Source organism: Blennius ocellaris (assembly GCF_963422515.1).
Source record: "Blennius ocellaris genome assembly, chromosome: 2".
Classification (NCBI taxonomy): domain Eukaryota; kingdom Metazoa; phylum Chordata; class Actinopteri; order Blenniiformes; family Blenniidae; genus Blennius; species Blennius ocellaris.
This window is the reverse complement of record NC_137651.1, coordinates 17,106,273-17,122,622: the sequence shown is the minus strand read 5'-3', so window position 1 is coordinate 17,122,622 and position 16,350 is coordinate 17,106,273. Positions and strand designations below refer to the sequence as shown.

Here is a 16,350-nt window from a genome sequence, read left to right as displayed (position 1 = left end):
GTGTTGCACTTTTCATGTACATCAACAACACAAGTTTTATTTCCTTTGTTTGAGGTTTGTGTTTTTTCTTTCCAGAGGTAGAAGAAGGACCTTGTTCTGACATGCCCCATAAGGACCTTCACTCATTGTGAGGTGGTTGGTTGATCTGGGTAATTTATTCTGTGGATTACTTTTTTCTCAGTTTCTGGTCATTTACTTGCAGTAACCTTGTTTTACTTTATTCTCAATCAAGCTTTCATCTCTGGACAGCAGTTGTCTGGATTTAGTTATAAACATCCCAGCTCATGCAAACAGCCCCTGAGCGTGTGGCAATGTGGTCATGAACACAGTTTGTACGTGACCATTTGTATACAAATGGGCTGAAACAGTTTTTTCTACAGTTCACACATGAAGCCACAGACACACAATTGATTTAAAGATTCAAGTTTAATTTGATTAAAGGTACAAATACGGTGAAAGACTTCAGAGAGATTGATTTTCAATGATTCTACTATACCAATAACAATAACAGAGGCAACAAGAACTTTCAATTACCTCTTAAAAAATCCTCACATGAAAATAGAACTTAGGATCTGACTCTGTCAATGAAGAAGTGATCAAGACTGTAATGAAGGCCTCAGAGTCCCAGAGCAGCTTTCTGCACACTGCAACCCAGAAGAGCATTTCCAGCATCCACACATTCTGTCACGTTTGGAGCTGAAAGAAAGGCACACAAGAAAAGCAACCGTGGATTCAGACAATCAACTTTTTCCAACCAGAGCACACTGTTGAATATCCAGATGAATTAATGTGGTCATACCATTCTGAGCTTGAAGCCACAACACAGCCTTTCTCGCCAGAATCTCCCACTCGTCCTTTGCATCTGTGTGAAACTTGTGAAGCCAGGTGAGAGCCAGAATGGTGGCCCACACTTCACTTTTCGCCTAATTCACAGAAACAACGACAAATATGAGAAACGAATAAAAACCGAACAAAGTTTATCGTTGTAAAGTGGGACTGAATCTGAAGACAGCATTGTTTCAGCTGCACCACAAAGACATAAACCAAATCTAACCAAATTAACATGAGCAACATTTACTGAATGTAGATCTACACATATTTAAGTTCATGCACAAGAATAAACGAACATAAAGAGAACGCTACACAAGTTAGACCCTCAGGCAGCAGAGTGAGAAGCCAAATGTTTTACTGAGAGGAGGTCCGTCTCTGGAGTGACCCCTTCAAAGTCAAACTGAGCATTCCCAAAGCGATAGTTCTCAAACAACCCAGAGACTTGGCTGTCTATAGCGTCCATCACCGATTCTTGGTCTGCTCGCAGCTGGGTTGAGCCGTCTTCTACCTGGAGCTGAATGATGAACCCCTGAATTGTCCTACCTCTGACAATGACTCACCTGGGCAGGTTTTGACTTCTCCACCTCTTTGATCGTCTTTCCCAGTGCAGCAGCCAGAGCTGCGTCCTGCATCCAGAAACCTGAAGCATTTTGGAGGGAGACCAGCTGCAGCAGAGGGTCACAGGGTGGCTGCTTCACCTCAGCTTCATCCTCCTCTACAGCACATTCAGTAGGACAGGCTGTAGAGGAAAACAACTTGTGATAAATGTATGTGAAGCCAAATGTAATCTATGAAGAAATAGATTACAGTATAGAGTTAATTGTTATACAGTGCACCACACGAGAAAACAAAAACTTTTCATCTTTCATCTCTTAAACTGAGGATAGTTCTAATGACATTTGAGAAAAACATAACCTTCCTCTAATTTTATTTGGGTAATGTCTGCCACACACATACTTACAAAAGTAACGATCCATCTGGCTTGGCAGCGAACGACGGTGAAGGCTGCCTGAGGAAGCAAAGTGACAACATGCCATTTAAGTCATTTACATTTTTAAATTTCACATTTACATTATACGCATTTTGGTGTTTTATTTGCAGTTTTAATCACCATTAGAGGACATCTTATGAACGAATGAACCACTCCTACCAAACATACTTATTGGAAGTGATGCCCAGCACACCTTGAAGATTTCATTTCATTTTAGGGCCACATGCCTCATGCCTTCATGAATTAAGTCAACAGCCAGAATTGTTTTTCAGTGAACATAATTTATTTTGCATTATATGTTATGTTTGTCACATTTCATAGTTCTAAAATATATTTTTTTTAAAACAGGAAACATGAGTTGATGTGTTTGGAATCTAATTTCAACAATGTTTGATGTATTGAATTTATATTTGTACTTACGCGGTTGTCGTGGAGGATCTTCCCAAGCTGACTTAGATACTATGAAACAAGAAAGACATGATGCCTAAATGAGAGCAAGAGAATGAACCACTCCTACCAAACATATCGTGCTTCAACCATCGTTTGACTGCAAATAAATGTTTTACTTACTGGGAGATGCCATACTGAAAACTTTGAAAAAAGAACAGAGAATAACATTAGAAAAATCGATGAAAGTAAGTCAAGAAAATATTAAGTACACTACTTCCTAACTTCACAAAAAGCGAGTTAAAAAAAAAAAGAAGACTTAAAACAGTAAAAAAGAAAAGGTTTAAAACCACAGGGCAGTGTAAGAAGTTTAAATTGGATTGGAACAAGTACTTTTGGGATGTTAGCAACAGAAGGCGTAACAAGATTCTAGATTGTTGGGGCTCTCGAAAGTACCAAGTTTTAAGGCAAGTTTTAAGGCAAAAGAAGGCAGGCTTGGTGTACACCATTACAGCCAGAGATGACCTGACCAAAGCCAAACAGGTGGATCATTCACTGCACAAAAATAAGGGATGGTTCACTTTGATTCCTGTGCAAAATCCCATTTGGGCTCCCTTCCGATGTCACGACAAGTTCAAAGGGTTTTGCCTCTGACAGACCTATCGTCAGGGTAACGATAGCATGGTCAATATAGTGGCAGTCATTCCCAGCTTGTCTTCAGAACGTTGGATGCCGTGCTTTTAATATGTTGGATTATTTTCACATCCTTCGTCATCCATTTTCTTCCCACTGAGAAACACCACCCCTGATAAAGTCTCACCTATGTTACCGACATGCCCCGACCTTTCATGTGCTCATGATTCAATGTATTAAAAGTAACTTCGTAATAAACTACCAGTTTTATTGTCGCCGCCTTTCATGCGTCATTAGTATAATGAACCTTGTAGGTTTTTAGGTCATTTCCCTGGATGAAGGTCCCAGGATGGTGTTTAGCTCAACTATGAAAACATCTCTCATTTCATTTTCACCCAAACACACAAAGATTAATCACAAATAAATGTTGATGTTTGCCATTCAAAATGCTTCTGCAACTTCAGGTTCAGTGTCTTGTGAAAAAAAAAAAAAACACCTGGGGACATTATTATGGAGATTTAAGCCAAGTTCGCCAACAACCCTGGAAATGTGAGATGGCGTAATCTTCCAGCTAAGCCATGGCCACACTAACAAAAAAAAGGTAAAAAAGAGGTAATCATTGATGTAATTCAAAACAAAGAACTGAAAAACCTGTCAATTTAGTTTTTAGTAGTGAGAGTTAAATATGAAACATGACAAGCCTTAAATGTTTATGTTTGTGTTCATTCAAGATTTTTTTTTCTTACATGCTTTAAGTGAAGACTTTTTCGATGAACCTAAAATTTTGAAAAAAGAACAGAGAATAACATTAGAAAAATCAATGAAAGTAAGTTAAGAAAAAATATTAATCTTCCAGCTAATCCATGGCCGCCCCAACTTATTGAAAGTGATGCCCAGCACACCTGGAAGATTTCATTTCATTTTAGGGCCACACGCCTCATGCCTTCATGAATTAAGTCAAGAGCCAAAATAGTTTTTCAATGAACATAATTTCTTTTACATTATATGTTATGTTTGTCACATTTCATAGTTCTAAAATAAAAAAAAATAAAAAAACAGGAAACATGAGTTGATGTGTTTGGAATCTAATTTCAACAATGTTTGATGTATTGAATTTATATTTGTACTTACGCGGTTGTGGTGGAGGACATGCCCTAGCTGACTTAGATACTATGAAATAAGAAAGACATGATGCCTAAATGAGAGCAAGAGAATGAACCAGTCCTACCAAACATATCGTGCTTTAACCATCGTTTGACTGCAAATAAACGTTTTACTTACTGGGAGATGCCATACAACAGGACACCATTGGCATCATTGCTGTCGAGAGAGAGAGAGAGAGAGAGAGAGAGAGAGAGAGAGAGAGAGAGAGAGAGAGAGAGAGAGAGAGAGAGAGAGAGATTACATCTCAAAAAATGAAAAGAAAAAACAAACACACAAATTGCCCAAACTCATACAGAAAAGTGGAAATTGGAAATACACTCACCAGGCACTGGAACATTCCGACGCACCAAAGGTCCTTGGATCGGCTCGCCATCACCTTTGTTGACTGCAATGAAGGCAGTGAAACAACTGCTCACTCCTGATTGGATACTGAGAGCCACCACCTTCTCCTTCACTCCTGCCTGGTGGTTCCCCCTGGGCTCTCTTCCCTCCATCTCCAAAGAGCGAATCAGAGTCCGAGCGCCCAGCCTGTGGACTGTTAATCTGAAGACACATTTCACATCACGTCTCGAAGCAACTTCTCTCTTGTCAGTCACACTCTTACTTGTCTCACTGTTTTAAACAACAGATCAAAGTTAGTTCACGTCAAAGTTCTTGTAATCTGTATTTAAGGATGCTACGAACAGCTCTTTCAGTGGCAAACAGAATCCACCTTGATTTAAGTCATAGTATTTAAATACCCATTATTCTTTATTATTCTTATTTCATATCTTTTGTGCAATGTGAAGCTGCTGTGAAAACTAAATCCTGCTTTACCCAGTATCTTCTTCAGGTTTCAGACTGAAGTTCAGCCGGTTCTGAGTGAGATGACCTGCCAGGCTGTACTTCACCGTCACGCAGCCCGTTGCAGCCTCTGAGCTCTGATACCACATTTAGGATGAGAAGATTGTGGTACATCACTGTTGACACAACTTGATGAAATTAAATGAAAAATCATCATGAGATATTGGCGCTCACACCTGTCCAGTGATTTGGCCGTAAATCAGCGAACGCTGACCGTGGAAAAGTGCTGTGATTGGTGGAGAGAGGACAGTGACAGACATGTTCTTTGGCAAATCCCATGTGGTGGAAATGTCCACCACGGCCGGCTGCAGAGCAAATCGCAGCGACTGCATCACCTGAAATATTCCAATGAAAACTGTTTGTAGAAGGCATTTCAGCTTTACATGCTGTGACCATAATCTCAAACACATGTAGTGTTGTATGATTTGATGTGACAGATCATGTGTGTGCATTCTTGTACTTTTGGCTGCATCCTGTCAGTTCCTGTGATGAACTGAGCGTGACCCCCTCCCTCTTTGGCCAATCCGTTGATGAGAGCAGAGCTCGATCCTTCCCCGATCCCAAAGGAGAAACACCTGCAACACGACAGTTTTCTCCTAAAATCTAAATATCTGTTATCACATGAGCTGCACTGCTGGATTTGTTTTTGTGGGTTTACCTGTGGGAGCCTGAATTCTTCGTCACCAGATCAATGACTGCCTTGGTGTTCCCCACCTCTCCATCCGTGAAGACAAACAGCTGAGAAGGAGAGTTTGGAAAAAAACACAAAAAAAACATAAATAAGTGTCCACTGTACACTGGGAACGACCGGACACCACCAATGATCTGAGCGGCCTGAAACATTCAAGTGTGACCTCAACTATTGCAGCAGTCAAAATCACCCAATAGGGTTAAATAAACAACATTTCTTCATGCACACTGGCTGACTGAAACTTAGCCTTACATTATAGTTAGTCTCCACCCCCCAAGAAGCTCTATCTCAATCAGCTTATTTAAACTTAATATGTTGCTGCCCTCCTGCACCTTCCCCAGATACACATCCACTAGATACTGAGTGAGCCCATTCGACAAAGACAGACACTTTGAAGGACCATAAATGTATTAATTTATTAACTAGTTTATAAATAAACCAGAGACAAAAGAGGTTTGTCACCTTGTTAGAATGAGTACAGTCTTCACTGCAAAAGCAGGCATGGGAAATGGATGGATGCATGTTCTTGTCCTGCTCGCTTAAATGTATAGTACAGTAAAACATTTTTAAATCTAGTCGTTATTTAACCAGGAAGAAATCAATTAAAATCAAGATCTCTTTTACAAGGGGGACCAGGCCAAGAGGTCTGCGGCACACGTCACATCGTCATGTTTGAAAATCTATTTAAGCATCCGTTTCAGAAATACACAAGGTGTATGGTAAATTATTAAGAATGAGGTGCGGTCAGTATGAGCTTTGAAAAAAACAAGTTTACCATCCGCACATTGAATGTGGACACAAGCATGAAAACTGTTACAATGGATTGAAGTTCTGGAGACATATTGTCCAACCAGCACAACCTGTCCAGGTATGTGTGTGGCGAGAGTGTACATGTATTATTAGTTACAGGAACTGGAAACCTGTTTGAACGCTCACATTGTGGGAACTTGTGTACATAGACAGAAATCACGCTTCGATCATTCAATCTTGGTGAAGGTGGGGGTTCAGCGAGGCGACACAGGTGAGGTACGAAGGAGGGAGCTGAGACACACCTGAGGCCCATCATGGACTAGAAACCTCTCTCCTCCCCGGCAGCAGTGTGTGTGTGTGTGTGTGTGTGTGTGTGTGTGTGTGTGTGTGTGTGTGTGTGTGTGTGTGTGTGTGTGTGTGTGTGTGTGTGTGTGTGTGTGTGTGTGTATGTACTTGTCTCGGCTGACTGGGAATGCAGGGCTGGTCATAAATATGCTCGAGAGGCCTCAGAATTTCTGTTCCTCGCAAATTTGCCTCCATCATTCCAACTTTCTTCAGAGCCTCCTCCATGGTCTGCTGACTGTACTCCACACTTTTACTGCAATCACACAGACACACGCAAAGTCAAGCATGTATCTATTTTAAACCAAAGCGGGAAAAAAGACTATATGAATGAGGATCTATTCACGGGAAGATGTGCTCAAAGCTGGATCCAAAACTGTAAATGTTGAAATAGCAGCCCATTGGTAGGCTCTTCAGCAGCAGCAGCAGCGTATCCTTCAAGAAAGAGGAAAATATGAAGGCCACTGCATAGATAGGCGATGAAAGAGTTAACAACAGCAATAACATACCCGTGCACTGCTTATGCGAGTCTGATTTCTGTCTTTGGCATTCATATGGGCCCCCATACTTCCTGATCGATCCATCAGGAACACAAACTCTCCAGAGGAAGCTACTGAAGACATGATGGAGTGAGGTCAACCTGAGTTTTCACACAAAAACAAATTTTTCCCAACAGCAAATGAACGGAAACCTTTAACCTCAACTGCAACTTATTTCCAGTAAACTGGCAGGATTATAACACTTTATTACAGCCAAGTACAAGTAGTGTGGTTCCTCTTCATGTTTTCCATTTCCTTTATAGTTGTGCAGCTTCACCACAACCTCATTGTGGGTGTTTTATGGTTTGAACACCAGATATATAGACACACAACTATTGTGTTAAAAAAGAATAAGGTGAGGTATTTTTGATCATTCATTGAATGGATGGAAAACAGTGATGTTCCTGAAACAAACAACACAGCACCAAAGCTGAGAAATATTCCAACCGTTACCTTTCACCACTCCCTCTCTCATAAACTGAAGTTCAATGTTGACCCTGCCGTTGGCTAGCAACTGATGCCGCTCTCTGCTATGCCGTTAGATGTCTGGGTGCCTGTAGGGAGAGAGGAAAGGGCTGTGGAGTTTGCAGTTGTGAAAAGTTTCCTTTGGTTTTGTGAGGAAAAGAGAGAGTGATGGATGGAGGGCAAAGGGGGGAGTGGGCCAGGCCGAGGCTGAACACCCTGTCCAGTAATATATGCGGCCCTATTGTGGTGAATCAATGCACCGTGCAATAATGGGGTGGGGGGGGGGGGGGGGGGGGGGGGGGGACAAGGGGGTGTAGGGGAGCTATGACGAGATGCCTTGAGCCTCATGTTGGATCACCCCTGCACCCCCTGCCCAACTCCCCACACTCTTCAGCCTAACAAGTGCACCCGAGACCACGCCATGCCAACTCGAGTCTCATCCCAGATCCACAAAGTGCCTTTCCCAGTGTTACCCAGTGTTATCTTGTGGATGTTTTGTGAGGACTCCGTCTGAGACAAGAGTTCAGGGACAAATCAACAAGAAGACTCAATAACTTTGTTCCAGAGAGAAGAATGCAGCAACACTGGAGTCGACACTTGGGCTGACAGGTTGTGCTGAAAGCCTCTGCTGTCACATCAAGACTTTTTCTCTGCACTGAGACATCTCTGCTGGTACAAAGGTAAGCACGTTTTAGAGAGGTTCATTTACAACTGCCAGTTAACAAACTTGAGTTAAAATTAAGTGCCATAGCATGCAAAACTATGCATTGATGCCTTCTATGATTCATTTCATGTTTACATGTCCCACAGTGAAGCTCTGTGAAGACAGGTAAAGTTGTGTTTGGGGTTATTCTGTTATATTCATGAGCCAAATGACTAAGATATTAGGCTGAAAGTGAATAACGATATAAAAACCTTTTGCCATAGAAGACAAACGTGGATCTTACAATTATCAATCGAGGATCGGGCATTGCATCCGTCCTGGAAGAATGAGCGAAACCGGGAGACACAGTTTAAGAGTCTGCCCCAGTCATTTGAAACCGATTGGCTGAATGGGGTCTGGCAGAATAGAGGGAACTGTAGGCCTCACGCATTGTTTCAGTCACTCCCCTGTGAGAGAAAAAAAAAACTGTGAGAACAAACCCAAAGTATTGTATCTGAATAAAGATTAGAAAGAACAATAGGAGCCTCTGTGGGGACAGGGCTGGGAAGAATCTGAGCGGACGCATCGGGGGTGGTGGCGGCAAGGAGCGGGCGGCGGCAAGAAAGGACACACGGATGACCAGCACAACATGAACAATTTAGCACAAGACATTACTGAACAAGAGGGATTGGGTCATTTGACAGCCAAGCGAGAAACGCTTTATGGAATTCACGTAGTGGCAATTATTCAGCCCAGCCAAATATCTCAATATGTGACAATGTTTTCATCCAGGCTCTCAATCAGTACAGATAAATTTGCAATTAATCAAATATTTGCCACACAGTCTATTAAAAGCCTTCAAATCAGCCGTCAGAGTGTACTTTTTGTAAAACTTTTGCTTTGTTTTCATGCAGATGCGACGTGACGGCGTCTCAGAGGCATAATGTTACATGGGAGAACAATCTTCGAGAGAAGTGGAATGCAGGTGCACATGTTTATCCCTGCTTGCCTGCTCCTCCTGGCCCTGCCGTGCACATGCTTCCTTCCAAACTTCTGGTCGCGCGCGTTAACGCTGTCCTGGGATTCACACACGCACCAGTACATCACCGAGCAGGCCATCCTTAATGTCACCCTGGAGACTCTGAATGGCATCAAAAGTCACGACAGAAGCCTTTCGGAGGAGGAGGTGAGGGGACGCTAACTGCATTCACATGATAATAAAATAGTTATCAACAGTTCAGTATAAAGTGAATTACTATTCTATATCCTTTATTGTCTCCCAGACCAGATTGGGCCGTGGCTTCTGGAGAGCGGTTGGAGAAGTGGTGAAGTCCAACGCAGCCATGGATTTCCTGAGCACCACGCGGTCAGACCCAAACTACCACTTTGATTCTGAGCGCATCGACAGCGCCAAGGTCATGTTACGGCAGTTGTGGACCCAGACTGTGCTCTCTGTCAGAGCGAAAGAGTACCAAAGTGCCCGTCATAGCTTGGGACAGCTTTTTCATTCCATGCAGGTACACATTGAATTTGCTTTAATTTTTCACGAAACATTTGATAGTTTCTGGTTTGAAAAGCGTTAAAGGAATTACAACTTGCATAAAACGTAGCCGTCGTCACTAAATCCTTCCAGACCCGTTTTGCTTTCTATATTGAAATAACTGCTAAATAAATAAATGCTTTGTGTTCTCAGGACTTCTACAGCCACAGTAACTGGGTTGAGATGGGCCAGCACTCCATTTACCTCCACCTACTCTCACCAGAGGAGCCAGCCGTCCCTGTAGCCAATGGTAACTCACACATTGTGATTTCACTACAGGCCCATTTGTTGACACGGATCTTGTGGCAGGTAGATCGTTCTTCAACAACTCGAACACCTTGGTTTGAGGACGCCATGGTCCTCCTTGTGTGGAGTTTGCATGTTCTCCCATTTAACTTCCTTCTACAGTATGAAGACAGGTTTTGCTGGTATCTTTAAATGGCCCATTTGGCTAATTGTATGCATGGATGATTATATGTGCATGTATGTTTGTCCTTGTTGGTTGAACTAGTAAAGTATCCAAGCCTCAGACTAAACTATTTGTGTGTTATTTTAAAACTATATCACTGTTGTGCTATTAGCTGGTAGATTCCACACAAATTACAGTCTTTCTCACTTCACAATGATATATAAATTGATAAGCTATACTGAATCACTACTGCCAAGCATCAATCAGAATTTATATTGTTCCTGCATAATGGCGTGAAGTTAAGCTCCAGTTCCTCCTACTGACAGAAGGCACTCCCACCTGCATGGAGTGCTTCAGCATCACGTGTCGAAACAACCTACTGCCACAACTGATGAATCCACAGGACGAGCCTGTGCTGCTCACCACAGGCTACTTCAACACTTTTCCTCCAAAGCCTGCAGGTGTGTCAGCACAAACAGCATTTTGTGAGAAAGAAACGAACTTGGATTTCAATAGGTTTTCAAATCCACAATGCGACATTTTACACGTTTCAGGCAAATGCAGTCATGGAGGCATACTGGACAGCAGTCGCCACTCGATGGCCAAAGGAGGCATCAACAAGGACAGCACCTCGCCTCTCTTCTCCCCTCATCATTACCTTCATGCTAAAGCTGCTGCTTTGGCTACTGAGGCAACACTGACTGTACTTAGAGATCTGAGAGACACCATTGGTCACAAAGCCTTCCTCAGGTGAGCAGGAAATAAATGCCTCATTAAAATAAACAAGCTTTTTGCATTTTGAATTGAATATCTCAGCAAAACTTCCTTTCACAGACTCTTCAGCGTAAGGCAGGTTCCTGCGCTGGTGTTTGTTATGGACACTACAGGCAGCATGTTTGAAGAGATCACCGCCGCCCGCCTCCGCGCTCACTCCATCATCCAGAGCCGGGCCAAAAGCACTGGCCAGGTTGGAACTTTTCTACTTGTGCCCTTCCATGATCCAGGTGAAGGCAGACCTTCTTTATTTTTGGACGAACATGTTGTATTATAAATAATTAGAACAATGATTTGCAGTGTCCTGGTTCAGAAGGTTTTAAAAAGGCCTTTTGGGCATTCATGTGGACACAAGTCCCTCTTTAACATTCCAAATGATGCACTGGATTGCAAATGGAGAAAGCCGCACAGGACAGAAGACAATAGTCAACAAATGATCAAATCGGAGACTAATTTTGAAGATATGATGTCATGTGAAACGTAACTGCAAAGCTGCTATGAGGAATTGGTTGGCCACGCTTGACGTGAAAATAGGGCATAACTATGCTCAGTTGGTAGAGCAGGTTTCCTTCCAATCACAAGACTGTATAGTTTACACAGTTTACATAGGTTTTCTTCTACAGAGGTTGGACCAGTGTATGAGACGGAAGATCCAAACCAGTTTATGGAGCACATGGAGGACCTGATGGCCCTGGGAGGAGGCGATGAACCTGAGATGTGCCTCTCGGCCATTCAGGTACGTTCTGATGCTGAAAAATTCCCAAGGCAAACGTTCAGTTTGCATTCACTGTGACAAAAAAGCTCTTTTCCTGTGTATTCCGTAGCTGGCTCTCACTCACAGTCCACCGCTGTCTGAGGTGTTTGTGTTCACTGACGCATCCCCCAAAGATGCTCATTTGTTTGATGCAGTTAAAGCCCTCGCCCTGGAAAAACAGACCAAGGTTTGTTGAATCACTGATAAGACCAGGTCATTTCTTTTCCGGAAGTATATTCCTCCGATGTGTTTTAATGTTTTAATCTTCGTATGCTATGGAACTCTCAGAGGAAGGCCATGTTTGCACAAAAAACACACATCTTTCAGCTCAACCACCTTGGATCTGATCTGATGTTCCCACAGGTGACATTTCTCTTAACCGAAGACCCCAACTATACAAGAGACAGCAGAGCAATAAGGAAGAACGGGAGGAGAAAGAGGAGTCGAGAAGCTCCTTCCCCTAATCGTTTCTCGCTCTACTCTTCATTGTCCTTCGTATCAGGCGGCCTCACTATCTTCACCACCAACTCTGACATCCACAGGGTCTCGAGCATAGTGGAGGACAACACAGCCGCTGAGAAGGTACATCATTGATACACTTCTGGTGTAAATCTGAAAAAAGGTTCCAGAGGCAACACAATCAGTTCCTCCCATTCACTTACAGCTGTGCTAGAAGATAATTCAAACACTATGAAGTCAGCTTTTGGTCACATTACCTTAGGGTACATTTCTAATAATGGAACTTTAAATGGTAAACCTCCCCCTTTCTCTTACAACTCTTTTCCACCTGAAATCATTTGTTTTTAGCATGTTTTTGTTTTCTTTCAACTCTCCAGGTGACTCTTCTGCATGTGGAAAGTGACCAAGAGCTGATGTCTCTTCATTCCTTCAGAGTTGATGGTTCAGTCAAAAATGTCACTCTCCATGTTTCTGGCACTATGACAGAGTGCATCCTAACCAATCCCTCAGGTATCCACCATAGCATGCACTTCTAGATAATCCCATCAGAAACCGTATTAGAACCATTATTCTGCTACGTGAACCGTTGATTGGCGAACTGTAATATAATTGTTTTGACCCATTAGAGTGTTACTATAATACTCTGTCTACTACAACTTTTTTCATACCAAGTTTAGTCTTACACTGAATCCATCTGTTCACATTCTTCTTCCGGTCAGGCCAAAACCAGTCTCTGTTGAATGACAATCGAAAAGGCCCCCTTGCTGAGCTGCAGCACTTCCAGGGTTTGTACCGCATCAGCTTGCTTCAACCAATTCAGCCTGGTCAGTGGAAGCTACAAGCCAAGAGTGACGGACACCTCACATTCAATGCAATAGGTAAAAAAGAACAACAGGACTTGCCTGAAAGAGATTATCAGAAGCATGAACTGTTTTCAGATGAAACTTTTGTTCTGCGCCACCAGGTGACAGCAGTGTCGATTTCTTGTATTACTTTGCCACTGTTACCAATGAGACGCACCCAGGACTGGCCAGAGTCGAGGGCAGTCCTGTGGCAGGTCAGAAATTTGCATATATTCTCTAAATATAAAGATAGCTGTAGCAATAAAGGACCAATTACAGCATAGCTACTGAGACAAATTTGAAAGTACTTGCAGATGAGCAAAACAATTTTTCCTTCTTGATTTCAGGTGCCCCTGCCTTCCTGGTGCTGGCTGTCACCGGCCTGGATTCAGAGGAGGAGGCATCTTTCAGTCATGCAACACTGCTGGCAGCCGGAGGGGAGAGCCTTCAGCGGGTGAAGCTGAACTCCTCTTCTTCTTCCTCTTCCTCATTTCACTCCACGGAGGAGCTTGTGGGATTGGTGGACCCGGTTCCCAGAGTTCCTTTCTGCGTTCGACTTACAGGCCAGGACAGCAGAGGAAACAAGCTGGAAAGGGTTTCTGCAGAGATGGTGCAGCCCACCTACGTTCAGATAGAGGTAATCAGCAGCGGAAATGCTACATGAGGCTGCCATTTGCTGCGATAGACTACAGTCTGATTTGGGGGGAAACGAAAAGGTTGAATAAAACATCTGGTATATTTACTTACTGAATGCTAGTAAAGAATTAAGGGAACAGGTAAGCAGGTAGTATAGGTCAGTATAAAATAGAAATAAACCATACTTTCTTCTGACCCTATACTTTTCATTTTTCTGGACCAAGGTGGACAAATACTAAAATATTATTGTTACTTTATCAGTTGTAGTGTTTATTTTCAAGAAATCAAAGCTTTGATCTATTTTCAAGTTCATTATGTGATACCATCTGTTAAATCCCAAACCTCTCTCTCGCTCTCTCTCTCTCCAGGTGCTAACCATCCCTCGTCTGGTACCAGGTCACAGCACAATGGTGACCTTCAAGATCCTGAACCATGGGCCAGCCCGACTCTTCAGTCTGACTGCTGATGATGACCGTGGATACCTTCACACCAGGGGACCGCACAGGTAGAACCAGGAAGCATAAATCATGAAATAAACAGAAGTGAAGTTTCCTGTCATCCTTCACTGACAGAACCATGTCTTACTGCAAAAAGGAAGGAATTAAAATATTTCTTGAGCATTTTGATGGGGGGGGGGGTTTTCAGTATGTTTCATAGAAATATGTTTTTGTTGTTTTTAAACTTCAGGTTCCTTGTTGGAGCACAAGGGTCATTTCCTGACCAGGTAGACCTCCACACTCCTGCCACAGCTCAGGCAGGAGCCTCCGTCACCCTCACCTTCACTGTGCATGCTCTCGATTCTCCAGACACAAATTATGCAGTGGCCTACCTGACCGTGGTGCCCCCGGTAAGTAGTGACCAAAAGTTCCATATCAGCGCTGTACCTGTTCAGATACACACAAATCTTATTAAAATAATTAACATGAAGCTGACCAGGGACCCTACTGGGACAGTGTTATATACACCAGGTGTGGGACGATTAGATGCAGCTTCAATAATAAGCAAAAAGGAAGAGCACATCTTTCTATATTGGTTTCGAACTCCACCCCTTGTCTATAATGATACCATTTCAAAAAAGAAATACCTGCACAATAACCACCGCCGCACAAAATTACACTGTGAAACTCGTAGTCTATGTTTATTGATTTATGGTTTCATTTTGTTTTCGTCTTTGACTGCGCAAGTCATTCATGCTTGATCTAAGATAGTTGTGCACTCTCGCTGTGTTCCCCGTCAGGATCCGGACACCTCCCCGCCGTCCTGTACTGCAGCACGAGTGCGGGCAAGCTGTTCTTCTGTTTGCAACGAGTCCAGCTGGAGTGTGTCCCTGGCCGTGTCAGATGTCGGCCGCTCCGGGCTCGCTGCTCTCCAGCTGCAGAAAGGTGGAGGGGATCTAACCGTATTCCATAGTCCTCCACCCATGGAGGAGACCCCAGTAAAGACCCAGTCAGGCCCTGATCAGCAACAGGTACACAGGGAAGAGACAACCAGCGGAAACCGTCATCATCAGCATAAAGCCAGATTAAAGTATGGAGACCCTCCTCTGAATATCTCTGAATGGGTGCCCAGCTCATCGCAGCCACTCTGGGTCAGGTACACGTCCAGCTGTTGCTCCGCGAAGGCAGAGATGCTGGTGTGGGACACGGCCGGAAACATGAAACGCTGTCATTTAAAATCTGGTGAGCAGCGGCATCTGAGAGACCGGAGCACAGAAACCAGTGGAGCTGGACAGACCACAGTCACGGCCGTGTTTATTTTTTGTTGTTCAGCTGTGCTATTGATTTGAACTGATGTGATTACAAATGTTTTGCTGGTCAAAATGATTGTCGTTGTTGCAACTATTACATTACATTCACATAATAACGCCACAGAATCTTTTATTTATCATACTTTTTTGTTCTACCCTGCACTTAAGACAGGGGGAGGGGATGCTGTGGAATCCTAGTCTGTTTCATTCAGGCCCGGAGTGGCTAATCAGGAGGAACAGGACAATTCCCGGTGGGCCGGTCTGATGTTTGAGCCGCTCGGGCCGGCGTTCACTTTTTTTTTTTGTTCACAGCACTGGGTTGATCATACGCTGTTTCCCCTGTTCCCGGACCGTCTCCGCCTCACTCCACTTTTTTTTTTTTTTTTTTTTTTTTTAATAAACTTCATTTAAAGTTTGCCACTGGCAGCTTCTTTCTTTAAAAGTAACCTAGGGTTACGTCCGAATTGTCCCTCCTATCTCATCTTTTGACTTTTCCTTAAAGCCGGAAGTGTTTAGTGTGGCCGCCATGATAAGGACTGCCCGAATTCTCACTAAACAAAGGAATGGAGGCTTGTTGCTTCTTTTAGAACCTCCTCTAGCTTACGAACCACTGGTGCATTGGGTACGCCCGAAATGTCCCTCCTAACTCCTTATCTAGCGACTTTCACTTAACCCCTTGAATGACATCACAGGGTTAAGGAAAGGTGTTAGAAGGCTTCCTAAAGTAGTTAGTGAAAGGCGATTACATTAAAAATTACGATTTTGTTTCACTTATTGTAAGGTCAAAGTACCCTGAAATAAGTTTTTTTATTTCTCATTTTGAGATCAATTTCTCTCCCAGATGTTTGAGGCCAAATATAATAACTTCTATGAGCTCTGAAGGAGAACATTACAGCGACATTCATACTGA

At 43.1% G+C, this 16,350-nt stretch overlaps 2 protein-coding genes across 2 annotated transcripts in view; one reads left to right on the top strand and one right to left on the bottom strand.

The window, feature by feature from the left end:
• Window positions 1-407: 407 nt before the first annotated feature.
• Window positions 408-16,350, bottom strand: part of LOC308140580 (von Willebrand factor A domain-containing protein 5A-like) — a gene marked incomplete at its 5' end in the record, with an annotated part of 43,836 nt that continues 27,893 nt past the window's right edge. Inside the window, 2 exons of the mRNA XM_080510416.1 lie at window positions 408-696; window positions 800-923. Coding sequence (XP_080366542.1) covers window positions 617-696; window positions 800-923 — 204 coding nt within the window. The 3' untranslated portion in view covers window positions 408-616. The remainder of the gene's footprint in view (window positions 697-799; window positions 924-16,350) is intronic.
• Window positions 9,223-16,320, top strand: LOC308136652 (von Willebrand factor A domain-containing protein 7-like; the record flags this gene model as incomplete). The annotated part of the gene is made up of 17 exons (XM_080505093.1): window positions 9,223-9,465; window positions 9,563-9,796; window positions 9,973-10,069; window positions 10,555-10,689; window positions 10,783-10,978; window positions 11,063-11,232; window positions 11,626-11,738; window positions 11,827-11,943; window positions 12,120-12,338; window positions 12,593-12,725; window positions 12,935-13,093; window positions 13,180-13,272; window positions 13,405-13,694; window positions 14,062-14,198; window positions 14,381-14,540; window positions 14,931-15,431; window positions 16,282-16,320. 17 exons carry the CDS (start codon window positions 9,223-9,225, stop codon window positions 16,318-16,320), a joined length of 3,036 nt encoding a protein of 1,011 aa, XP_080361219.1.